General features: G+C 59.0%; 1 protein-coding gene across 2 annotated transcripts; it reads left to right on the forward strand.

Annotated features, from left to right (window-relative positions):
• The first annotated feature begins 845 nt into the window (after nucleotides 1-845).
• Nucleotides 846-24689, forward strand: HHIPL1 (HHIP like 1). Of its 2 annotated transcripts, XM_053929107.1 has the most exons (9): nucleotides 846-1178; nucleotides 7430-8076; nucleotides 10721-10864; nucleotides 13161-13489; nucleotides 13950-14076; nucleotides 15783-15928; nucleotides 18854-18935; nucleotides 21303-21385; nucleotides 23093-24689. In XM_053929107.1, the coding sequence occupies exons 1-9, from the start codon at nucleotides 903-905 to the stop codon at nucleotides 23653-23655; spliced, it is 2397 nt and encodes a 798-aa protein (XP_053785082.1). In that variant the 5' UTR covers nucleotides 846-902; the 3' UTR covers nucleotides 23656-24689. The 2 variants fall into 2 exon arrangements, with proteins under 2 accessions (XP_053785082.1, XP_053785083.1); XM_053929108.1 differs by lacking the exons at nucleotides 18854-18935; nucleotides 21303-21385.
• Nucleotides 24690-25992: the final 1303 nt, after the last annotated feature.

The following is a 25992-nucleotide window of genomic DNA, read 5'->3' on the forward strand; positions in this document are numbered from 1 at the left end:
CTTCAGAGACCGCCCCATCCTCCCCCCTCAACCCTACCCTTAGGTTTCACTTCTACTTGTGATTTCCTGGCCAACACGCCTGTGCTTTACCCGGCTCCTCCTCCATTTTTAAGTGATTCCGTGGGAATTCCCAGCCACTGGCTCCATTGCACCCCTACCCTCGCCCCATCAGAGGTAGTGTTACCAAAACCAAGGGATGTTCTATTCAGTAACCAGACATGGTTGTCACAAGGTACTTTTATTTACTTGTAGCAAGTAAAGGAGACAGGGGATTCATTCCCAAGGCTTAGTAGCCATTGCTTGTGTACACCGTTTGGTCAATTACAGGTTGATGTCTTCTTTGCAGTTGGCTACACTTGCCCCTCTGACTTCCTGTCAAGGCATTTACAGCTGTGCTGCAAAACACTATGCTACAGCTTAACTTTCACAAGAATTTAGTAGTAACACTTAGAACTGCCCAGACCTTCAGACCCTTGTCCTATCTAACACCAGGACCGAACCCAAGGAGCCAGGGCCTCTGGCCAGGGCTCCTGAGCCTCAGGGACTCAATAGTGTCCAGGAGAGGAAGCTGAGTCCCACTCAGAACTGGAAACACAGTCCTCACCGGAGGCCCAGGAGGCCAGCCCATTGCTATTGTATTTGGAAAGGCTCCGCGTCCAGGAGGAAGGGGCTGCCGGAACCGCGGGAACCCAGCAGTGCGGTGTTCCAAGTTCTGCGCGGGCACCTCCCTTCCTTCAGTCCCGCCTACATGTCCCGTACCAGAGGTGTCCTCCTCCTTGCTGGGGAGGTCGACAAACTCGAGGGTGGCCCCGGGAGGATGCTAGCTAAGCGGGAGGCGGGCGTTCAGGCGCGGCCGGAGGCTCCCTGGGGGCCGGGGCGGGGCGGAGCGGGGTGGTAGCGGCATGGCGGGACCACGAGCCGGGGCCGCGGCCCGAGCGCTGCTGGCGCTGCTGGTTTTGCGGGCACTTGGGACAGCGGCGCACCCGCAGTGCCTGGACTTCAGGCCGCCCTTCCGGCCCCCGCAGCCGCTGCTCTTCTGCGCGCAGTACTCGGCCTTCGGCTGCTGCACGTCCGAGCAGGACGCCGCGCTAGCCCGCCGCTTCGGGGCCCTGGCGGCGCGCGTAGACGCCGGCTTGTGGGCCGCGTGCGCCGGCTACGCGCTCGACCTGCTGTGCCAGGTGAGCCGGGCGCGGCTGTAGAGGGCGGAGTGGGGGCGACGGCGGCAACCGCACTGGACGAGCCGGCGGGTAGACTGCGGGCTTCGGGCCCCAAGGCCCCCAGCGGGAGGGATTGGGCCCGGGGAGGGGAGACAGGCTTCTGGGGATGGCCAGGGCGTTGCCATTCACTGGCGTTGTGACTTGGGCCTTCTCCGGGCCTCAGTTTCCCCTCCCGAAGCAGGAAGGACGGATGGTTGATGTCATCACTCCCTCAGTGCTTCGAGGCTCCTCTGCCTGGGGACCTCCTGGAATTAGCCCTGCAGTGCCCCGGGAGAGGGAGCTCCGCCCTTACCGGGGTACCACGGTAGGAAGCCATTGTCCCAAGGGCCTGCCGAGGGCATGGTCAATGCGCTGGCTTTTTGTTCGTCTAGGGGTGTGGGGGACCGGACCCTCAGAACCTGGGTGAGCCCCAAGCCTGCCCCACCCGGGTTTGTGCCCTGGCCTCTCGCTGGGATGGCGCCCCCACTGGCAGAGGCCTCTCATCCTTTAAGATTCCCTGAGTGTCCTCTTTTTGGTGAAACCTCTCTGCCCCCATCTCCCCTCTGAGGGCAGAGCCGGGCTTCTGCTCACACCGGGTTGTGCCTTAGCTATACATTTTCCTCCTGCGTGGGTCTGATGCCCTGTGCCTGACCCGCACTGGTGGGTAACAGGGTCCAGACTGTTAAACCTTAAGGTTGGCCTTGGCCCAACACCTGGGCAGTGAGCGGACTGGGGCTGGAGGGTTCTGCAGGGGCAGCGCAGTGTCCCAGCTTCAGCCCACAGGGCTGGAGGGCTGGCTTGGAGTTTGACATACTGGGATTTGATCCTGGTTCTACCACTTCCTGATCGCAGGACCCTGGGCGGGTCATTTCAAAGCTCTCACATGTCCTGTGATGCTCCTTGCATCCTCTTTAAAACGGAGGCAACCTTACCTGCCCGCAGAGATGCCACGCAGACTAAATGACGAAAATACACACTGGTAGGATTTCTCTAGTGCCTGCTTCCTTGGCCCCCATTGGCTGCCAAGCCCTGGGTGGGGGCTGAGCTAGGCCCAGAGGCCAGTTGAGTGAAGGCCAGGACTAGCTCAGAAGTCACACAGCCCAATGATGGCCATGGTAAGTCCTGAGACCTCACTCATTGCCAATATCAGTGGCCCATCTGGGTAGACCGAGTGGCTCAGTTGGTTGGAGCATCATCTCTTACGCCAAAAGGTTGTGGGTTTGATCCCCAGTCAGAGCACACACCTAGGTTGCAGGTTCAATCCCTGGTCAGGGTGCACACAGGAGGCGACCTATCAATGTTTCACTCTCTCTCTCTCCCCGCTTGGGGAAGGAATAAAAATAAAATTTTTTTTAAAAAAGGCTGGAAGCAGGTGGTGGACCCGAAGGAGCTCAAGAATGCAAAGGAGGGGTGGGGGGTGTGCTCTTGGTGGTGGACTCTGCTGAGCCCCAGCATCTCAGGGGAGCCAGCATGGTTTGGTCAAGTGTCTGCCTCCGTCACCTGCCTGGGGGCTTCAAGGGACCAGGTCCGGGCTCCTCCCACCCCTGGTCGCATAGCAGGGTTCATGAATTCACTCCACGTATGTTGATTGAGCGCTTACTATGCAGCAGGCTCAGCAGGACAAATCAGGCAGACACATGTGAGGAGAAGGAAGGAAAGGGCCAGTCCTGCTACCTCCCCAGCAGGAGGCTCCCCTCATTCCTTGGGAAACTTCCCAGCATGGGCTGGCCTTGGGCAGCCAGCGGTGGAGTGGTTGCTAAGGCCTCACCCGAGGCTTTGCTGGGAGTGACCTCATGTCTGGAGTGAGCTGGGAGAGGGGAGAGGGCAGCCTGGGCTGGCTCACGGTTTCCCTGGCGGGGCCTGGTGGGAGGGAGGGAAAGTACTAGTTGGAGGACCGTTTGCCGCTGTGTCCAGATTCCGGGCCTCCTGATTTCCACCCCTGGGGGCGGGGCCCAGGTGCCTTATTTACAAGTTTGAGTCAGCGGCAGCAGGCCTTCACATCTGCCTTGGGGAGATGGACTCAGACGGGGGAGGTGATGAAAACATGCCCACACCCATAGTCTCCTCCAGAACCTGCCCCCGCCTGGCACTCCCCACGCCTCCACCTCCGGATGCCCAGGATGGCTCCCTAGCCACAGGGCACTTGTCCCTCCTGGCCCTTTCCAATCCTTTCTTAGGGTGTTCTTGGAAAGACCACACTTTCCCTGGAAAAGTGAGGGAAGGCTTCCTGAAGGAGGGAACATTGAGCTGCATCTTTTTTTGTTTTTTAATTTATTGATTGGAGAGAAAAGAAACGTTGATTTGTTCCACTTTATTTTTGCATTCATTGGTTGATCCTTACATGTGCCCTGATGGGGAATCGAACCCGCAACCTTGTGTGTTGGGACAATGTTCTAACCAGTTGGAGCTACCCAGCCAGGGCCTGGTTGCATCTTGACAGCCTGTATTGTCTAGGCATTCACTGAATAAACACATGAGTCATCTCAATTTGTTGCTCTCAAGGGCTCTGTGAGGTTGGAATTCTTCCCTCCTGTACAGACGAAGATGTGCACACAGCGAGGTGAAGGAACTTGCCCAAGGCCACGCTGGGAATGGTAGACTCAGTCTCCAGTGTGCTGTGACTCCACAGCTCTTCTCTTGATCACGTTGCCATATTGCCTGAAGCCCCACTGTGTGCTGAGCCCTAGGGTCTCTGCCCTGGACGGTCCCACAGTCCGTGGGGTGGGGTCATGCTCAGAGATCATTAAGCCCTAGCGAGGCAGACAGGCTGAGCTGTCTGTGGTAGGTGGCGACTCGAGAGCAGAAGTGGAGAGCTCACCCCACTGGCTGCGGAAGAGCAGCTCGGTGACTACGGCGTCTGCGACATGGACCGAGGGCTGTGGGAGCATCCACGAGGGCCAGGGGAGAGTCGGGGCCCTGGGAGAATGGAGAAAAAAAGAGGAGACCTTTGAGGTGGGCCTCGAGTCATGGTTTCCAGATCCAGAAGTGGGCACGGAGGGCACATCCTACAAGAGACCTTTGCACAGAAAGGCTCAGTGTTCCTGAAGAATGGGTGGTGGATGTAAGAAGCCTTCAGGACCCGGGACTGTGAGTCTCAAATGTCAGCAACTGCACAGTGGCGCCCTGGGGCAGCGAGGTGGGCAGGTGGTTGTCCCCTGTTCGGAATGGCCCAGGCAGCTGGGCAGTGTGGTGCTGGGTCGGTTTTCTGCAGCCTTTCCCCACTGGCCACTGTGCGGTTAGCTGCTGGCCGTCCTCCTTGTCCGCAGCAATCATTGCCCCCTCTTGTCGTTTCCTGCTTCTGGACTGCCCAGGTCTGGGCACCAGGCTTGCACGGCATGCAAGTAAGGGAACACGGGCCCTGAGCCAGGGCCTGCGGGACCCCATGTCTTGATGTGTGGGTGCGGAACTTCCTGCCTGGCTTCCTGGAACCCCCCGACTCCCGCTCTAGTTCCAGGCTGGGCTTTGATGAGGGGCGGGCACTCAGGTTGATTTCTGGAACGGCATTCTGCTCCCAACGGATGGTGCCGGGCACAGGTCGATGCCCAGTAAACACTTGTCAGGTGAGACATCGCAGGCTCATCTGGAACGAGCGCCAGTCTGGATGTCACGAGGCCCCCAACTCAGACACTTCTTGACGGGTGACCCTTAAGTGTCCATCCTTCACCTGTGCAATGGGAGTCACAGTGGCCACACCTTGTGAAGGTTAAGTGGGGCGAGTGTGCACCAGACCCTCCCTGGTCTGCCCACAGCCTCTAGCGGGACTCGGGAGGCTCCGGGGAGACCATGGTGGGGGGAGGTAACACTGTGCAAAGCCTGCTTGTCATTGTGTGAAATGTTCTGTCCCTGTCTGGACTTGGGACAGTGACTGACCAGACCTCTGAGCACACATCACCAGGTGGCCCTCAGCTCCACGGTAGCAGAGGAGGGGCCAGGAAGACAGGTTGTGGTGTGATAAAAGCCACAATCGCGGAACGGGAGGGAGTGGCTTCTGGCCCGGCGCCTGAGAACACAGCCAAGAAGGCAGCCTGCCACCCCCTGCCCCCGGAGGCCTCTTGCTGGAATCCAGCCCGGCCTGGCCTCAGAGGGGGACGCGAGCTGTCAGCGCCTCCCTGACACCTCGGGGGCCCCTGGCTGACCAGAGCAGGCCTTGGCCGGGTGAGCTCATGGCTGGGGAGTGTGTGTGTCAGACACAGACATGAGAAATCACATCTGCTCTCTCGTCGGGGGCTCCAGCCAAGGGACTTTATAGAACCCGGGGAGCTGAGGCCTCTGCTCTGGGCAGGTGGGGTACAGGGAGGGTGCCAAAGTGGGGGTTACTTGACTAGGCCCTGGGGGGCCCCGTTAGCCAGCCGGTGGAGCTGGGATAAATGCTGCTTCTCCAGCTGCCCACCCCAGTCTGTCCACTCTGGCAGGTGACCTTGGCCAGTGGTTCCCTTCTCTGAGGCTCTGCTTCCCACTCAGTGCCGTGGGGACAGGATCTACCCTTCTGCCTGCAGCTGCCTCAGGGAGGAAGTTCGGACTCACCAGAGTACCCAGCCCAGTCCCTGGCCTACCGTCTGCCCAAAACCCGGGAGCTGTTACTGTTATTATGATTTCTCTAATAGCGACGGTTATTATTTAAGGCTGAACAGAATTCTGCCTGTGAGGGAAGGGCATGCCTACAAAGGGCACAGCACATATGGAGGCTCAGAGGTGAAAATGTCAGGGAATGGAAAGTGGGCAGGAAGCAGGAGCGGTGGGGACAGGAGCTAATGGCGGAGCTGTGGGGCAGCTGTGGGCAGAGAGGATCAGGGATCAGCGGGTACCTGTGTCCTGGCTCTCAGCCTGGGGGAGGAGGAGTGGGCTCTTGGCTCTCAGCTGGTGGGCGCTTCAGGCTTGAAGTGGGAGAGGTCTGGCCAGGTATGTTGCCTCCACCTGGGTTCCCAAAAGCAGACCCTGGGGTAAAGCTCGTGGGCTATTTCCTTATTAGTGTGAGTGGGCCACAGAAGCAGGAGTGATGGGGGCGGGGTGGGGCAGAAGGAGGGCCCAGTCCAGGATGCTGCTGCTGCTAAATGTGACTGATGCTTCCGCCGATGGGGCCACAGTTGCAAGAAACCGTACAAACCAGACTGTCAGGGGCCCGGAGGAAGGCAGAACCATCCGCCCTCAGCTCCCTTCTCCCAGGGACCAAAGGTTGCCCCTAAGGCATTAACTCCCCCAACTTCCAAATCATGCCCGCCTGGGACTGAGTGGGATCCACAGTGTCCCATCAGTGGTAAAGCCCTCAATGGGAGGTGAGGGGTGAACCTTGGCTGTTGGGTGTTGTCCCATGAGGTTAGAGCCCAACAGAGCTGGAAAGGGGTCCAGAGAGGCCGAGAGTGTCCAATTCCCTTGTCTCACAGCAGAAGGGCTCTGAGGCCCCTGGAGTGGAGGCAGCCCCAGGGAAGACCTGCCTGAGGAGGTGGTCCTTGAGTCGGGAGCTAAACAAAGGAGTACATTATGCAGATAAAGGGCAGAAGCTGTGGCACATTGTGTTAACAGGGAAAGTATATAAAAGAGCCCTGGCCCTGGCTGGTGTGGCTCAGTGGATTGAGCACTGGCCTGTGAACCGGAAGGTCACCAGTTCGATTCCTAGTCAGGGCACATGCCTGGGTTGTGGGCTGGGTCCCCAGCTGGGGGCCTGAGAGAGGCAGCTGATTGATGTTTTTCTCACACATCGATGTTTCTCTCCCTCTCTCTCTCCGTCCCTTCTCCTCTCTCTCCGTTCCTTCTCCTCTCTCTGTAAATAAACAAATAAAATCAGAAAAAACAAAGAGCCTCAGACCCTCCACAAGAGTAGCTGCTGATGCTGTGGGCTGTCGCAGTAGTAACAGTTGTGGTTATTTGTTCTAACAGAATCATGAAGGCAAGAGAAAAAGAAAGAAGATGAGGCCTGACCAATGTGACTCAGTGGGTTGGACATTACCCAGCAAGGCCAGGGGTCACCGGTTCGATTCCCAGTCAGGGAGCACGCCTGGATTTTCGAGTTCAGCTCCTGGTTGGGCATGTTCCAAAATCTTAAAAAAAGAAAAGGGAATGTGAGGAGATAGGAGGCCTGCGGTAGTGGACTAATCCTGGTAACACATGGGTGGAATTGTCCCTGTTTTACAGACCAGCAGCCTGGGGTTCTTGGGGGGGGTGGGGCGACCAGTCCAAGGTCACACAGCTGGTAAGTGCCACCACAAAGCAGCCCTGAGCTGTCCCTGTCTCTGCAGGAATGCTCGCCCTACGCGGCCCACCTCTATGACGCCGAGGACCCGTCCACGCCCCTGCGGACGGTGCCCGGGCTCTGCGAGGACTACTGCCTGGACTTGTGGCAGACCTGCCGGGGCCTCTTCCGCCACCTGTCGCCTGACCGCGAGCTCTGGGCGCTGGAGGGCAACCGTGCCAAGTTCTGCCGCTACCTGGCCCTGGAAGACACAGACTACTGCTTCCCATACCTGCTGGTCAATGAGAACCTCAACTCGAACCTGGGCCGCGTGGTGGCCGACGCCCAGGGATGCCTGCAGCTGTGCCTGGAGGAGGTAGCCAACGAGCTGCGCAACCCCGTGGCAATGGTCCATGCTCAGGATGGCACCCATCGCTTCTTCGTGGCCGAGCAGGTGGGGCTGGTGTGGGCCTACCTGCCCGACCGCTCACGGGTGGAGAAGCCCTTCCTGAATGTCAGCCAGGCCGTGCTCACCTCGCCCTGGCAGGGCGACGAGCGGGGCTTCCTGGGAATCGCCTTCCACCCCCGCTTCCGGCACAACGGCAAGCTCTACGTGTACTACTCGGTGGGGGTTGACTTCGACGAGTGGATCCGCATCAGCGAGTTCAGGGTCTCGGAGGATGACACGAACACCGTGAACCACAACTCTGAGAGGTGGCCTCCCCGGGGAGCCAGGCTGGGCAGGGGCAGGGCTGAAATTCCGCTGGTAGGACGCAGCTGTGCATGCTGTGGGCCGCACAGGCTGTTCAATGCTTTGAATATTCCCCTGGGGAGGGGGCTGAGCCCCACATTCTGGAGTCAGGGGAGGCGTAGTTGTCAAAAAGACGTCACGGGATCACGTTCAAAGGCCCGGATCAGGGACTTCAGATGGTTTGTTTCTCTGGGTTCCCATAAAGCCCAGTGAGGTGAGTAGGTATTAATGTCCCCATTACACAGATGATGAAGTGGAGGCTTTGACAGGTGAAGTGACCTGCTAGGTCGCCCAGCCAGGAAGCATCAGAGCTGGGACCCTGGCCTGTTCATCTTGCAAGCCCATCCCACTGCTCCCCACGCCCCCACCCCATCACCAGGGCGCCTGGTGATTGTGCCCTCCTTCCACCCCTCCTCACCTGGACCCACTACCCCTCCTGCCCCTGCAGGTCTATCCATTCCTTGCCTTCTGGGCTCTGCTCCCCTCAACACAGAGCTGGCTCTCTCTACTGTTTGTGCCGACTCTTTCTAAAACGGGCTTGGCCTGACCTGGCACCGGGGGCATACTCATCAGCCTGACTCCAACAGGAAAATAAGCCCTGTACCAGGTGACACAAGAGGCAGAACTTGACACGGGAACAGTTACCGAGGTGTTAGGATGATGGCAGAGCAACCTGGGAAAGAAGTGAGGCGACTCTGAGTTTAACAGGTGAAGGAATGTGCTTCCACCCCTTGGGCCGGAGCCCTGAAGCTGGGGCCTCTCAATGGAAGCTGGCACCACGGTGGGCCCGGGCAATGGGAATTGGATCCAGGAAGGAGGTACAGCTATTGCTGAGATGCTGCCTGGAGCGAGGAAGAGAGATGGGGAGGAATACCCTGGCTCTTTTCCCGTCTCCCTGCCTTCCAATCTCTTGCCAAGGCCTTCATTGGCTGAGCCTAGCTGGAGGCCACCTAGCAAAGGAGCATGGGAAATGTAGTTTTCAGGAACTGGCCATCTGAAAAACAGAACAGGGGAGAGCCAGGACTGCACTTGAAAGTATGTTGGTAAATAACAGCATATCATGTACCTGCTAAAACTAAAATCTTGACATCAAAGTATAAGAAAGAAAAGGAATCAAATATGCTGGCTAATCTGAGGGCTCATGGAGAACTCTTCATGTAGCAGTAATTTTGAACATGAGCATCCTGGCAGCCCGAGTAAAAAGGGGAAACGGTTCTCATGATCATGTATAGGCTGCACAACCAGTTATCCAACAGAGACCAAGTTTATCACATGGATCTCACAGAAGGGAGACAGAGATGGAATGGATGTGTCTTCAACAGTGACATTTAAAGATTAATTCCTGATAAAGACTGAAGGTGCAATGCAAAATATATATATGAACGTATTTCAGAGTGAGAGTTCAGCGAGGGATTTCTGGGGACCTGGCAAGTATAAGCCTAGACACAGCTGGCTCAGGACAGGGCCAGGAATGCGGGGTTACCCTTGCCCAAGTCAGCTGTCCATCCCTGATCCCAGGGCTAGGATACCAAAGGCAGGCAGGTAGACAACTGATAGTCGAGCAGTCCCGTCCCAGGGGACCTGGAGTTGGGGCTCTGTATGCTCACCCAGTGATCTGTGTTGGCCTCACGTGGAAAGGCTTCTGGTCTTGGCTCTGAAGGCCCAGCATCCTGGGTTCCAGTTCCTGACCTTTCCATTTCTTTGTTTTCCTAATCTCTATTAATAACGGAATTTGTAATTCAGAGATCAACCCTGGACCATCAAGATCAGCCTAAGTGCTTTAGTTGGAGGGAATTGAATACAGTGGCTACAAAGGTGTCCAGAGGGCTGGAGAAGGAAAAGGGGAAGGTCCAGTTACCACAAGAGGCTGCCACCACTCATGGGCCAGAGGAACCAGAGGGCGAAGGCCCATCTGCTCGGTTTGCTGCTCCTGGTACCGAGCATCCGGGCCGAAACCCGGAGTCCCCGTTCACCAGCCACTGTGGCCATCTCCGTGGCCACGGCTCCTGCAGGCAGCCCCAGAAGCCGGGGAAATGGGGCTTTTCCTCTCCTCTCTCCGTCTGCTCTCCACCGACCGAAGCTAACTAGCAGCCAGCTGGCTGGCCACAATATATTGCAAGGCTGCCCCGTGGCAGTAAGGGAGGTTGCTGAGGGTGGGCGTGGAGGTGAGCACAGGGAGTACATGGAAGGTTCTCAGCTTACGTGGCTGGCGTGGAGGTAGCTATGACGGATGGAGAAACCAGGTGCGCCTGGGTCAGCCGTTTCACATGATTACAACAGGGCAGGTGCTAGCAGGGGGGAGCAGTAGGAAAAGCACTAGACCAGAACTAACAGACCTGAGTTTTAGTCTAACCACGGCTGTGTGATCATGGGCAAGTGGCTGAACCCCTCCAAACATGCAATTCCTCATTAGTACAATAGAGTGAGTTGTCCACACCCAGCCTAGCAGATCTTTGTAAAAATCACCTGCCATAAAGGACATGAAAAGTCTTTCTGACTCTGAAATGGTATCTAAGAGAGAAGAGGTTTTATGGCTGTGATCTTGTTTTGTATTTTGGCTGAGGTTATTTGGGGGGGTGGGGCTGGGGGTGGCTTATCTTCTTTTAGGATAATCCTGGAGATCAATGAACCAGCCTCGAACCACAACGGGGGTCAGCTGCTCTTTGGCGACGACGGGTACCTCTACATCTTTACTGGAGATGGCGGGATGGCCGGAGACCCCTTTGGAAAATTCGGAAATGCCCAAAACAAGTATGTCCTGCTTTTGGCTGGCTGGTGGGCTGGTTTACACACCCCGGGGTTACGTACTGTCCTGGAGGGGAGTCACCTCCTCAGCCAGGCAGTGCAGCATAGCCCAAAGGGCCTTGGGCCCCAGTCCAGCCTGCAGCTAGCCAGCTGGAGACCCCAGTCAGCTCACTGCCTCTGGTCAGTTGGAGGAGGAGAATAATAATCTCCGTGGAAGGCTTGGCGTAAGGGATAAAAGCAATTGTGATTGTGGAGGGCCAGGCACAGTGCCCACTTGCCACAAGTCCCTGAGAGGTGACGTCAAAGGGCATCTGGGAAGGTAGGATTTTTTTCTGAAGCCAGCCCTGCTGGAACCAGAGGAAGGAAAGGGGTGCTTTCTCAGACCAAATGGGGAGCATGAGCTGGTTGGAGCAGGGCCGTGTGGGCACAGGGGTGTTCTGTCCCAAGGGTCACCCTTGATGGCCCAGAAACTGAGGCATAGTTTTGCCCTTGCTCAGTCATTTCTCGGCTTGAGCACATGGCCTGCCATCACTCCACACCTAGACAGACAGACACACACACACGCTTGGTGTCTTGTGGGTCTAGATAAGGCCATCCTTTGGTCTCAGGGCAGCCTCCTCCACGCTCTTCGCCAGAAATGACAGACCTCTTCTCAGCCCAGACAGCAGAGCTAGCGAGTCCGATGTTGATTACAGTAATTGAAGTGTTCGCAGTGTGTGGCCCGTGCTGTCGTCTGTGACAGTGTGAGAGGCATCTCAGCTCTCTCGTGTCTGGGGTGTGTTTAGAGATGAAGTTCAGAAAATAGAAATTAAGGATTTGTGGCTAATTGGACAGAACTTAAAACATTACTTTGCTGCTATGCGTTTTGCCCATGTATGTATGGAAGCCTGGGCCGTGGTGCATGGCTCTGGGCCGTGGCCTGCAGCTTGGTGCTGAGAGGGCTGGAGCGTACGAGAGAAACCCACCGGGCAGTAGGGAGTGAACGGAGGGGCCTCCTCTGGGTGGGAGCAGTTATCACCTTCAGGAGGACACTGAGAGATGTCTCTCCCGAGGGGGGCGCTTGGGTGCTGATGCTGTGTGAGGGTGACAGGCCCACAGCTGCATCGAACCTGTGAGAGCGCAGCAGACCCGCCTCGAAAAGCAGCGTGGAGGGAGGGAGTCCATCAAGGTGCCAACAGCAGGGGGAAGACCCTCGTGATGACTGCATAGGTGCTTCAGGAACCACAGATGAGATCGTGGCCCCCAACGGGCTTCCCATCTTCAAGCACAAGGCAGACTTCCCCCATCAGGTCTCACATTTGTTATGTGATGAAGGAGACCCATAAGCTGCTCGCCCCGGGAGCTGTGTGGAGGTCAAGGCTGCACCCCTCCCTGTCCTACGTGGCTCTGGAGGGCCCCAGGAGGTGACAGGGCCTGGCCCCATGGCGTGGCCTGGCTTCTGGTCCAGAGCTGCCTGGGGGGTCTGGCAAGTGGTCCCCCTCTCTGACGTTAGGGTGGAGGGTGTGGAGTTTGGGGTGACCTGAACCACCTCTGAGGCCTGTCCGCTCTCTGACATGCCCCGGTTCTGCCTGGGATGGCCCGGCCGGGGGCGGTGTGAGAGAGAGAGCAAGAATTCAGCCTCCTGCTTCCTGCGAAGATCTGCAGCATTCTCTCTCCCCTCTCTGAGCCCCGACTGATACTCTCTGTATGGTGCACTTGACTTTGCTTGTACTCATTCATTCATTCACTCAACAAACACTTAATGAGCACCCACTATGTACCAAGCACTATGCTGGGTGCTGGAAGAAGACTGATGAGACATTCATTTATTCTTACCCTGTAGCCCAACCCCTTAAGAGGGCAGGAAAGAGGGTCTCCCCTCAGGTTTCCATGGAGGATGCAGGTCCCCGCGTTGGACAGTGTTGTGGTGAAGACTCTGGGTTTCTGCGGCCAGCCTATCAGGACTGGACCCCAGCCCCAGCCTTTCTAGCCCTTCGGTGATTGGGCACTCGTGACCTTTCTGAGCTCAGCTGCCCTGTCTGTAAAATGGGGGTCACAGTAGAACCCACCTATCTGAAAGGTTCGTTGTGGTGCTGAAGCATCGCTATAGGTGGCGTGTACGCCCAGTGCTTGGGACAGGGCTGGCATGTGGTGAGGGGCTGGTAAACGCTGAGTGAATAAAAAAGGTAACTCAGCTGTAAGTAGCCGCGGAAGGTGGAACCCCAGCAGAGTGAGCGCACAGCCAAGGCTTTACCTCCAGCCCTGCCGGATGGCCCTGGCGCAGGGCGACCCCTAGCCGGTGCCCTCTCCCACCCGCCCGCAGGTCGGCGCTGCTGGGCAAGGTGCTGCGCATCGACGTGGACCACAGTGAGCGCGGCCTTCTCTACGGCATCCCACCCGACAACCCGTTCGTGGGCGACCCCGCCGCGCGGCCCGAGGTCTACGCGCTGGGGGTGCGCAACATGTGGCGCTGCTCCTTCGACCGCGGCGACCCGGAGTCGGGCGCGGGCCGCGGGCGCCTCTTCTGCGGGGACGTGGGCCAGAACAAGTTCGAGGAGGTGGACCTGGTGGAGCGCGGCCGCAACTACGGCTGGCGCGCACGCGAGGGCTTCGAGTGCTATGACCGCAAGCTGTGCGCCAACGCCTCCCTCGGTGACCACCCCCCCCACCCCTCTGCGCCGCTCCCCGGGCCCCCCCCGCCGTGGCTCTGCACCATCGCCGCCCTTGGTGTCTGCACCAGGCTCAACGAGACAGCCCCTGGGGACCCCCCACCCCAGATCCGTCCTCCACCCACAGGATATGTGCCATTGCCTCGCTCTGGGGCTCCCCATCCCCGCGGGCGACCTCCCCTCTACTCTGCCCGCCCCAATCCTCCTGGGACGTTCCTTGCTCTTCTCTCCTCACCCCACACCCACCCACCAACCTATGCTTTCCTCCCCACCTCACCAGCTGTAAGCACCTCCTTCCCTTGCTGACCTTCGGGGTCCCTATCTCCACGCTCCTAGTGCCCTCACACCCCCTTGTCCAGCAAGACTCAGGACTGGCCACAAAGCTTTACTGTGGGGGAGGGGCTGGCCCCTGGGACTCACCCCAGCCTCTCCCGACCCGGCAGATGACGTGCTGCCCATATTCGCCTACCCACACAAGATGGGCAAGTCGGTCACCGGGGGCTACGTGTACCGGGGCTGCGAGTACCCCAACCTGAACGGCCTCTACATTTTTGGCGATTTCATGAGCGGGTAAGTGGCCTGACCCCAGTTCTAGGAGGCAGGGAGGGTGAAGGAGCAAAGTGGGAGCGACGCTAACAACTTCCTAGACCGTTCATGGTCACCCTGGGGGGCCAGGCCCTGTCACTGCACCAGCTGACCAGGGCCCCAGGGAGCATTGGTCCCGGAGAGGCCAGGGAGGCCACCCTGCTGGGGAGAGGGGAGCTGGGGCTCTAGCCCAGGTCGGCCCGTGGGGGCCCCTGGAGACTTGCTGCCTGGTACCCACACTCCATGGCAGTGTGCCCCACGGCAGGTGGGGCATACCCCCAAACCTGTTGTGGGTCAGACTCCTTCCCCAGGGGAGTTTATGGGACCTCGTGACCACCTCATTCTCCCATTGTATAGAAGAGAAACCTGAGGCCCAGGGAAGATACACACCTGGCACGGTGCTTGGACGTGCAGCTGAGGAGGCCTGGATCCGAGTCCTGGTCCCCTTTTTAGCCATGTGACCTTCAGCCAGTCACTTGACTTCTCTGTGCTGCCGTTTCCTCATCTGCAGAATGGAGCTGGTAGCTGCCTCCTAGGGTTGTTTGAAGTCGGAGTTCGCCGACACACACGCAGCACTTAGAATTTAGTACACATTCAGCATCTGGCAGCTGTTGGTTATCCCCACGCTAGACTCTGCACGTGGAGGGGAAATAAGGATTTAAGGGAGCCGGGGGCCGGCGGAGGATTCTCACCTCTCGCAGGCTGCCGCCCTGGGTGGGTGTGTGGCCAGCTTGTCGGCAGCTGGAGCTGAGAGAAGCCCGGAGCTGGGCCTCTGGATGCTGGGTCCTTTCCTCAGCCCCTCCCCGCCTGTGGGGCCTGCCTCTGGGACTTAGCTATCCCATTTGGAAAGTGGGTCTAGATGAAGCCTCTGTTTTTACCCCGATTCTCCTGTCTCCCGAGTCACCTGGCCAGAGATTTAATTTACTCTGGCAAACTTTCCCAAGCCCATATGCTGGGTCAGGCTGAGGGCCAGGGCCAAAGCAACAGCGTTGGAGAGTACCTGATACCCAAGTCAGGGAGACAGACGGACACTCGGTCCACTCTAGTCCAGCCACAGAGGCCTGAGCACAGTGCTGGAGAAGCCTGATGCAGGGGCAGTCAGGAGGGCTTCCCAGTGGAGGGGACAGCGAGCAGGCCAGGAAGTATCAGCAGGTGATTGATAGGTGGGGAAGGGAGTGAGGGGCCAGATCTGCGTACTGTGAAGGTTCCCAGGCTCCATCTTGTACTCTGATACGGAGGCAGCTCCAAAGTGTGTGCATACTCCTGGGCACCAGCCTCATGGGTTCTGACATCCAAGTCAGCTCCTGACTGCCTCCTGCTGGCCAGTGGGCACGGCTGAGCAGAGGGGGCTGGAACCAAGTGGGTCTTTTGGTCTCTTGTGCCTTCCCCCATCTGCTTCTCTGGTACACAGTAGGTGTTCAGTAAAGATGTCACACAGGGCCAGCTTCATGGATGTCAAGGGCCCCATACTCAGAAGGGCCCACACTTGGGTTAACGCTCCGCCGTCCCTGTCTTGAAGTTCTTACTTTTTGGACAAGGGGCCCTGCACGCTCATTTTGCATGGGACCCTGTAATTATATGTGGTCCTAGTTGCCTGGACAATAGATGAGTGGATGGATGGATGGATTGGTGAGTGAGAGTCCCCTGGGCGCCCTGCCAGGCACAACCCCACAGCTCCTCTTCCTTCGCAGGCGTCTGATGTCCCTCCGAGAGGGCCCGGGGACAGGCCAGTGGCGGTACAGCGAGCTCTGCATGGGCCGTGGCCAGACCTGCGAGTTCCCAGGCCTCATCAACAACTACCATCCACACATCATCTCCTTTGCAGAGGACGAGGCCGGTGAGCAGTCCTGGGCTGCACACGTCTGACTGGTCCCCACCCTGTGGGTTCCTCTGGCCCGGGGTTCCAGGGAAGGGGTCTCAGGCCTGAAACCACCTTCAGGATGAAGAATGGTGTGTTCAGTGGGCTTGAGACCTTGCTTGAGCATCATCCTCACCAGTCTGAGCTTCCGTTTCCTCCCCTCCCCGCCTCCACCCTGGGTAAGGTTGCTGCGAGGGGTAGCGTGACGTCTTGGGGAAGAGTCCGGGGCAGTTAGGGGACCAGGAAAGTCTCTGCAGTAGTGGAAGTGCAGGCAGGTGGGGGAAGAGCGCCTCCCAAGACCTTCGCCCCCGTGTGTGCCTAATGTCAAATGCACTGGGGCCTATGAAATGAAGCCACATTGTCTTCAGAGAGTGGATGGATGCCGCCTTCTTGCCTGTTAGTGGGTCCTCCATTCAAGCCCTTGTATTTCAATGCAAGGATCAGTGGGGGAGGGGAGAGGAAGAGGGGCCACAGAGGCTGGATCCCGTTCCAGCCTCCTGCCTTTGTCCTTGGCCCTGGTTTGTCCCTAGACAAAAGCCTAGGGGGCCCCCAGTGGGGCCTAGTGGATGCTTGGCCCAGTTGCTGGGCAACGCCCACCCGGGGGCCTTTTGAGGGGTGTCCCCTGCAGAGCCCAGTGCCCAGAGCCCCCAGGCCTGAGTCTGGGAAACCTTTGTTGAACCGACACCCATCAGAATCTAAATTTTCCAAAGGGCAGCCCCAGCCCCCACCACCCTGCCCAAGCCCACTAGGCTTTTGAAAATCCTTTCTTTTGGTCACTTGGGGGTTAATGTGTTTTGGAAGGAGGGGTGCTCTCTCTCCACCCTCCCCACTGTAACCCTCCCACAGAGAGGCAGGGCCTGGAGGTGGCGTTTCCCAGGGGCCCTCCCTCAGCCCCGACACTGAGTGATGTGACAGACAGCAAGCTTGCCTGTTGGCAAGCGTGGCCCTGCAGCCCCTGGAAGGCGCAGCTCTGGGGTCCAAGGCAAACAGACCTCTCCCAGCTTCGGCTGGTTGTTCCTCTGATACTTGCAAATTGCAAAACAAGGACCTCTGCTGTCCTGGTGTCCCCCAGGGGCTGTCCACATCAGAGACCAAGAGGGCAGCACAGCTCCAGGCAGGGCCTGTCGGTGCCCTCGGGGACCCCCCTGCCTGTACCTGGGGTGGGGCTATGGCCCCCAGCAGCTGAGGGCTGGAGGAGGTCACGGGTGTGGCTGGTCCCACCCTGTCACTTCACAGATGGGGAAGCTGAGGTTGACTATTCCTGCTCGGTCATGGGATGGGAGTACAGCTCCCAGCCTGGCCGTTGGAGGCCTCCGGGGCAGGGCCTTAAGCTTGAGCTTGGTCAGCCAGAGGAAGACAGTGCAGGAAGGCATTCTGGGCTGGGGGAGTGGAGTCACTCCAAGAGACTGGACTGTAGGTGGCAGGGCCACACAACTGGGGAGGAGACAGTGGCTCCCAAGGGCCTCTCCCCAGAAAGAGGCCCAAAAAGGGAAGCAACGGGCCCAAGGCTACACAGCAAGTTCGTGGCTGTGCCCGTGAGCTGTCCAGCAGGAACCAGTTGTCCAGGGCACCCCACCCCTCCCACGGCTGCATCGTCACCACACGTCCCCCACCCCCACCCCAAGCAGTGCTGCTGCTCCTGCCCCCCCAGACCCCAGCTCCCCGCCATGGCTGGATCTACCCCAGTTACACAAGTCGCCTCTCAGGTGTCCTCCCCTTCATGGAATTCCCTGGGTTTCTTGGGCCTTGAGTCTCAGACCTTGCCCCCGCGCAGCCCTCCCGGGCTGTACCAGTTGCCAGGGACATGCCTTCCTCCAAGAGGCCCCATCACTTTCTGTCTCAACCTCTCCTTGGGGAAACCACCCCACCCCATCCTTGAGAGAGCTCTCCACTGTCCTACAAAGACAGAAGAAGGTACTGGCAGGGCTGACCTGTCATGTGGGGTCACATGTGGCCTGTGTCTGGGCCTCCCAGCCACCCTGTGCCCTACATTAGCATGGGCTTAGGGGCAGAGGCATTCCTGAGATCTGGGCCTGGCTTAACCACTCCGCTGCTGTGTGACTCTGGACAAGTCACTTGGCCTCTCTGAGCCTGTTTTCTCATCTGTAAGATGGGAATAATGGGGCCTATTTTCTGGACACAGGTGCCTCTGGCAACAGGGCTGGGGGGGGGGGCAGATTGGGATTAGGAGAGAGCGGAGAACTGACGTTCCCTGAGCATGCACACGGCGCTGGGTGCTCGTGACTCCGTTCCTGAGAGGTGGGGAAACTGAGGCTAGGAGTGGGGCTGTCCTGGGGCAGGGACAGGCATTCACAGAGGAGACTCCCAAGCTAGCGTTCTGCCTGCTGGTCGGTGGGGGCGGACTCCGGCCTCAGGGACGTGGCAGGACCCAGATCCTGGGTGGCGGTGTCAACAGCAGGAATAGCTAATGCTGATTGATCTCTTTTGACCCAAATGAGGGTCCTGTGAGGCATTTCACTGTGGGAGGAGCAAGCGGAGGCTCAGAGAGCCCTGTGGCTGCATCGCCCAGTAGGCAGAGAGCGGGAAACTGGGCTGAGGACTCTCACTGAGGACTGTGCCCAGAGGGGTGTGGCGCTGGGTGTGAAACCCAGGCAGGTCGCCAGGGGCTGGCGCACCAGGAGGGAGGCCAGAGCAGAGGTCAGACTTGGGAGGTCTGGGCAGGGTGGCCACGGTCCAGGACACTGGGCTTCAGAGTCTGGGACATGTCTGGGCGCCCTTCTCAGGCTCAGTGTCCGGGTCTGGGCATGAGTTGCTTTCAGAGCCCCGCCCTCATGGCTGGCCTCCTGGGGTGGGGTTTCGTCTCAGAGCCTGAGGAGTGGCTTGGGGCTGGCTGGGACGGGGTCCAGGTGGCATTCTCACCCCTTCCCTTGTTTCTTGCTCAAGGGGAGCTGTACTTCATGTCCACAGCTGTGCCGAGTGCCACAGCGGCACGTGGGGTTGTCTACAAAGTAATCGATCCCTCCAGGTGAGCACTGCTCCCCCCGCCCCACCCAGCAGTGGCTGAGCTGCTGTGGTCCACCAGGAGCCCTCGCTGCCTTTGCCCTCTCTACCGCCCCCTAAGCTGGGCGGTACTTCATCCCCACTGTTCAGATGGGAAAACCGAGGCCCAGGGAGGGAAAGTGACTAGACAAGCCCATTCTGCTGGTGAGGGGCAGATCCGGGATTCGAAACCAGTCTGGCAGCCCCCAGGTCCACCTCTCTCCGTGGTAACAGGGAGTCGGGGATACTGATGGGGCTGAGAAGCGAGGCCCTGCCGTCATGTTGAAACAGAAGAACTCTGTTTTACATTTTAGAGTAGTGTTAGCTTTACAAGTCGCAAAGATAATGCAGAGCTTTTCCCCTGAGCCCGACACCCACTGTCCTCTATTGCTTAAACATCGTATGTTATTACGGTACCTTTGTCCCACTTAATGAGCAACATCGGTCCATTACCATTCATTAAACTCCATACTTCTATTTAAAATTGAGGCATCTCGGTGTTTCCCTCGTGCCTTTTCTCCTGCTCCCAAACCTCATCGGGAATCCCACATCACATTCGGTCATCAGGCCTCCTTTGCCTCCCCTGGTCTGTGACAGCTTCTCAGGCGTCCCCATTTCTGAAAGGACAGACCTATTTATTATTGATATAACTATTTATCACAAGAGACAGAAGCACTTCCCAGTCCCCTTCTGCTTCCCTGAGGTCTCCCCCATCTTTCCCTGGGTAGCTCCAGGGTTTACATCATGCGGAAGAGCACATGCAAACTTTGCATTTTTCTTCACCTTGTTTTCCCTCTTTGGTATAAACATTTCCACGTTGCTACGTCACCCTCAAAAGAATCGTTTTTAATGGCTGCGTAGTTTTCTGTTGAGTCCCTGTGCCCTAATTATCTTACCCATCTCTTGGACATTTCCACATTTTTTTTAAAAAGGGTGCTTCTCTAAGGAAATGTCACATTTTGGGAGCACCTAATTCATGCCAGATGCCGCCCTGGACCCCTCGTTGCCTTGGTTTGTGCAGCTGGGTACCGGCTTATCATGCCGGCGCGGTGGTGGGTAGTTCTGCTCAAGGTCTCCTAGGTCGGAAGAGCCAGAAACAGGCCAGACTCCCTCCCTCCCTCCCTGGCTTTCCTCCCTCCCTGGCCTTCCTCATCCCTTTCATTTTTTGGGGGGTAAATGTGTTTCTTTGCCCTGTAGTATAGCGCACGGAGGCCGCATTGCAGAACATTTGGAAAATGAAGCCACCGGGCGGGGGGCGGGGGGTGGTGGGGTCGTCCGTTACCGCCCACGCGGGACATGACAGCTGTGGCACGTTTTGGTCTCTCTCCTACTCTTTGCATAACCGACATTTTTCACATAATTTCCCCAAGGAACCGAGGCTGTGTGGAGAGTGTGGGTGTTACGTGGACGCAGAGCCACCAGCAAGCCCACCCTGCCCCCAGCTTTGACTAGTGTGTGCGGCTGCGCGTGTTTCCTCAGCCTCTTGGGGGCAAAGGCCCGAGTCCCTCCTCGGTTTCCCCCTTTTGCCAGGCCCACCTGGAAGCCACCTCGGTCACGTGGCTGCTCCGCCCCTTGAGCTTTCTTTCCCCTTGTGCTGCTGGAACCTATTGAGGTCTCGCACCCACGTGGTCAGCCCCACGTTCAAAGACTCACAGATGGACAGCCAAAAACTAATTAAAATGGAATTCCATTCCGTGCCGGTGCCCCTCAGAGATGCCAGCGGAGCCCAGTTCACAGCCCTGGCAACTCCCTCGGACTCTTTTCTCTCCCCGCTCTCACACCCTCTCCTCCAAGGCTGCAGGTCCCCCAGCTCTGCTGCCCCAAGGGTGCCAACCCCAAGACACACCCCCATTTTTTTCTCTAAACTGATGAAATCTTTCCCTGCTTCCCCCAGGAAGCAGCCCCGGTTCCCGCATCACCAGAAGTTCAGGAACCAGAGGGGCCGAGAAATACCCTCCTCAAAGGCTGTGGGGGCCCAGGAGGGTGACCGTTCCAGGAGTTGGAGGGCAGGCTATGGGAGGAGGGGTGTGCCATGGGATTGCGTTCCAAGGACAGGCCATGCTCTGAGAAATGTCTCAGGCAGGCCCCGCGCCCTCCCGCAGAGGCCGTGCGAAGGGATTCCTGCACTGGGCGGGGGCTCTGACAGGTGCTGGGGGCTTGGGGCGAGCAGCACACTGCCGGCCACACTGCAGGTGCTTCACAATGGCCGCCGTTGTTAGTGTGAGCGCCTGCCCAGGCCTGAAAGTGCACTGGCACGTCCCTATCCCGCTGGGCCACAGGGGGAGGGCGAGGTCAGAGGGACGGGCTCAGCGCGGACCACCGGGGGCACTCACGACCTCCTGTGTGTTGGCAGACGGGCACCCCCGGGCAAGTGTCAGACCCAGCCTGCCCAGGTGAAGGTGAGGAGCCGCCTCATCCACTTTGTGCCCAAAGAAAGTAAGTGGCCCCCCAACGGGGACACAGTGGGGAGGGAAGCTCCCACGCCCCACAGCCAGTGCGGGCCCTGCTGGCTGGACCCGGATACCTATCCTCAGCCCTGTGCCTAGCCCTGCGCTGGGCACACATTGGACACTCAGTGACAGTGGGTGGTGTGTGCCAGTCCCAGGCCGTGGTGGGCGGCCCCCAGGGGGGTGCAGGTCTCAAGGGGGCATGGCAAAAGGAGAAATGGCTGTGGCCAGGGAAGCTACACTCAGATTTCGTGAGAGGGATAGGAAGGAGGGTGTATCGGTGTGTGAGCAAGGAATACTGGGAATAGTTATTCTAGATGCCAGGGCCCCTGGGGTAGGGGCGTTGGGGCTGGGCCTGCCCTACATGGTTTTGCTTTGCCAAGGGTGGTGGGAAGGGTGGGGGTGCCGATCTTATGACCTGAGGGGCCGGGCAAGGCCACCAATGACTGCCCCTGGATCTGGGGCCAACTGCAAAGGGTTTGTCCTGGAGAGGGGGCTGTTCAAGGGGTAAAGGCTAGGTGGGAGCAGAGGCCTGGCATTGCCAGGCTTTCAGTGCTTAAGAGCAGCCGGAAATCCACCCATTAATTATTTAATTCATTCAGTTAGCGTCCAATGTGCTTCATTCTGGGGCGATAACACTGAGCAAGACAGATGTGGTGTCTGCCTTCTGGAGTTGGTACAAATCTTTCCATTTGAAAATGTTGGCTTTTAAAAACCACCTCGTGGGCCAAAGGAAATACTTCTGCAGGTCAAGTATACCCAGAAGGTCAAGTGTACTTTGTTGGCAGACTGGGTGTGGGGGTTGCAGGAAGAGGGACAAGCTGGGCACCTGGGTAAGTGGGGGTGCCTGGCCCTGAGGAAGGGGTACCCTGGGTAGAAGAAGTGGGGGGACAGGAAGAGCCAGGGTTTGGGGGAAGTTAAGTCTAGCCTCAGTTGGCTTCCAGCCTTGACCAGTTCTCCACCCACTCATCCAGGATCTTCTGCACTTCTGTGAGTGACCCACTCTGTGCGGGGTGCTGGAGCCATAGAAAGTCAGACCAGGCCCTGTCCCGCCTGGGACACACAGAGAAGTTGCATAGTGTCCCAGGCCCAGTGGCAGGAGGGTGTGCCGGGTGCCACGGGGGCCCAGGGTAGTGTGGGATGGCAGTGCTCTTGGAGCAGAGGCTGAGGATTGGGCCTGGGAGGAAGAGGGAGCAGCAAGAAGCAAAGCGGGAGGAGCCGGCAGCCTGGGGGACAGAGGGGCCCTTGGCAGCCTGGCTCTCATCAGGCTAGTCTGCTGGGGCCGCTCAGCAGTCCCCACCCTTAAGCCGAAGATTGGAACCAGAAAGGGTCACTTGCTCTGAGAAGCCCTCCCAGACACACCTTTCCTTCCACTGAGCTCCTGAGTTTATAGTGTGGGAGGTCTGTCCCCAGCCCCCACCTTCCCAAGACTAGGACTCCCAGGAGGTCAGGGCTGGGGGGTAGGGGCGGGGGATCAGAGGTCCCAGCAGTAGACTGGCACAAAGCAGCTACCAATGAGTGCAGAATGACTGAAGAAGCACCTTGCACCCAGCTGCAGGTGCCAAGGGGACCCAAGGCACGCCAGCCTGTGTCTGAGTGGAGGGTGGAATAAGGACATCTTTCCCTGGGGTCTGCATTCTGGGGTGGAGAGCTGAGGTGGCCAGGGTCGCTCTGACTGCAGGCTCTTCCTCTGCAGAGTTCATCCGGAGAGCAGAGAGCACACCGCAGCCCACAGTGCGTGCGGCCACCAGGGCGCCCCGCCGCCGCCCCACGGCCCCTGCGCCAGTGCCCACCCCGCGCCCAGCACGGCCCACCCGGCGCCCAGCACGGCCCACACAGCGACCTGGGGGCCGGAGGGCCAGTGGGCGGCAGCGGGGCCGGCTGGGCAAGGAGAACCCCTCGCCCCCGAATGGTGCGGTGCGGCTGGTGCGTCCCACTGGCCTGAGCCCGGGCGGCGGCCGTGTGGAGGTGTTTGCGGATGGACGTTGGGGCACTGTGTGCGACGACCGCTGGGACATCAAGGCAGCCGCCGTCGTGTGCCGCCAGCTGGGCTTTGCGCATGCGGTACGGGCTACTAAGCGCGCTGAGTTTGGCGAGGGCCGTGCGCTGCCCATCCTGCTGGACGACGTGCACTGCATGGGCGACGAGAAGACCCTGCTGGAGTGCAGGCACGCTGGCCTGGGCAGACACAACTGTGACCACCAGGAGGACGCCGGCGTCATATGCAGCCAGGAGGACCCTGACCTGCCAGCGAGCTAGTCAGTCTGTGGGGCCTGGCCGTCCTCCCTCCAGTGGGGGCCGGGCGAGGCCGTGCGCCTGTGCGCCCTGGTGCCTGCACATGCGTCCCAGGGCAGGGGTGGCCATGAGTGTGGAATGGCAGGTGGCACATCAGAACTGTGGACGCTGTTCTCTGTGTGTCCCTCTTCGTGTGTCCCCCAGGCGGGAAGCCGAGTGGGTGTCAGGGCCTGGGGCCCTGTGGTGTGCCGTCCTGGGCAGAAGGCGGTCTTTTCTTACCTGTGAGCAGCAGCAGGGACACAGTCCTGGCTTCAGGACCCTGAGCACTGTGGGCAGCTGCCCTTCAAGGACGACATGGCCCCTGGCTGTGTTAACAGAGCCACAGCTGGTGGACTGAGGGAAGGGGACCAGGCCTGTCCTGCCCACGGCTGGAGTGGAAGGCCCTAGACCAGCTGAGGAATGTGTGGCCTGAGGAGTGTGGCCCAAGAACACTCCTCAGGTGGCCCAGCAGTCAGAGGTGCTGAAGAGAACAGTAAGGCATCCAGTGGGACAAAGAGAAGCCATCAGACTGATGGGTCCAGGGTGACCCATGCACCATGGCTGCCCCAGTGAGGGTCAGGCTGCCTGGGTGGAAGCAAGGACCTGGGGAGAGCTGGCTGGTAGGAGGGGGAGCAGTCCTGGGTGACCCCCGGGGGAAACCTCCTGGTCATCTTGGACCTCATCATTACATTGGACCCATGTGGGGGCTCTGGATAGGGGGGAAGTTATTGGGACACCCAGCCCTAAGGCTTGACTCTACCCTGCTCCTCAGGACAGAAGTCACTCATCCACTCCCAGTATTAGGGTCTCCAGGTGAGGGGGGACTTCAGGCTCCTCCACTTGTCAAGGCTGTGTCCAGACCTCTGGGGCCACCTCCAAGCCCAGCCCTGCTCAGTAAAATCCCAGGGAACCCTCTCATTCCTTCAGCACCACCCCAGGGCCCATGGGGCTATGGGCCCAGCAAGACTACTGATGCTTTGTCACCCAGGGCTGTGCCAACAGCGCTTCTGTTTACAACCCCTTCCTGCCTCTTCTCTGATGCCTGCCTGGGGGTCAGGTGTTTGGGGGAGGGCGCAGGGTCCATAGACTCCCTCTGCTCACAGGCAGAAGTTTCTTTGCCCACTGAGGGCCTTGGGAACATCAAGTACAGCTGGGCTCAGCCTCTTGTGGGGGTGGGGTGGGGGCAGGGACAGTAAGCAGATGGTCGCTGGGCAGTGATGACAGCAGAGGGCTCGTGTCGGGTGCTGTGAAGGCTCTGGACGGGCAGCCCAGCCTGTGTGACTCTCCATAGAGCAAGCACCAGGGGCCGTGTGCTGCATGGTGGCCGCTCTGTGCAGCTCTGCTCGCTGGAGCCGAGGGTGGAGACCAAGCTGCAGGAAGGAGCTGCCGGTCACCCTCTCCAACTTCTTTCTGGGCCTGCGCCCTTGCAGCTTGTCTGGCCCTGTTGAAATCTCGATCGGCCCTGCCACGGCATGTGGCCCCAGTGCTGGTCACATCTGTGCGCAAGTGTGCACAAACTCATTCAGTCCTCAGAACAGCCTCCTCCCTTTTTACAGATGGGAAACTAAGGTGCACAGAGGTTAAACATCTTAACTGAGGGCACCCAGTCGGGGAGGGGAGAAACCGAACTTGACCACAAGCAGCCTGTCCTCAGGGCCTGCCGGTCCCTAACCACCATACTCCAGAGAAAGCACGTCTGTGCCTGAGAAGTGTGTGGCTTGGCCCAGTGGGATGCCCGCTGGGGGCTGCTGATCTGGCTGGGGAGCAGCTGATGGAGGCCCCTGTGGGTGCCTCCTGCCCAGGGGTGGCTGCGTGTCCTCCTACAGCCCAGGGGTGGTTGCCCAGGCACCTTCCCAGGACACAGGGAAGTTCTGAGCTGCATTAGAAAGCTGGGAGGCCCCCACTGTCCATCCAGCCCAAACTCCTCACTACAGATGGGGACACTCCTAGGAGGCTGTGGTCACAAAGGCCCGAGCAGAGGCTAGAGCCCAGGGGAGGTGGGTGGCCCTCAAGGCTCTCAGAGCAGGGTAGCAGCATGGCCTACCCACCCAGGGGACCAGAGCTGTGGGTCCCTCTGGCCTGGAGTTAGCATACAGGCCACAGCAGCAGCCTCTGCCTCCCCTTCCTGGATTCCTCCACGCCCCTCCCCATGCTACTGAGCTCCTTTCTTCCTTTCAAGGTCTGGAGGCCGTGATGCCACGAGGTAGGGCAGAAGTGATGGGGCATCTCAGCTCCAGCAGCCTGGGGCCACCCTCTAGGGTCCTTGGTACCTTTCCCAACTGGTGGAAAGGAGCAGCCCAGCCCTCTGGGGCCTTGAGCATC

This window comes from Desmodus rotundus, chromosome 7 (assembly GCF_022682495.2).
Source record: "Desmodus rotundus isolate HL8 chromosome 7, HLdesRot8A.1, whole genome shotgun sequence".
Classification (NCBI taxonomy): Eukaryota; Metazoa; Chordata; class Mammalia; order Chiroptera; family Phyllostomidae; genus Desmodus; species Desmodus rotundus.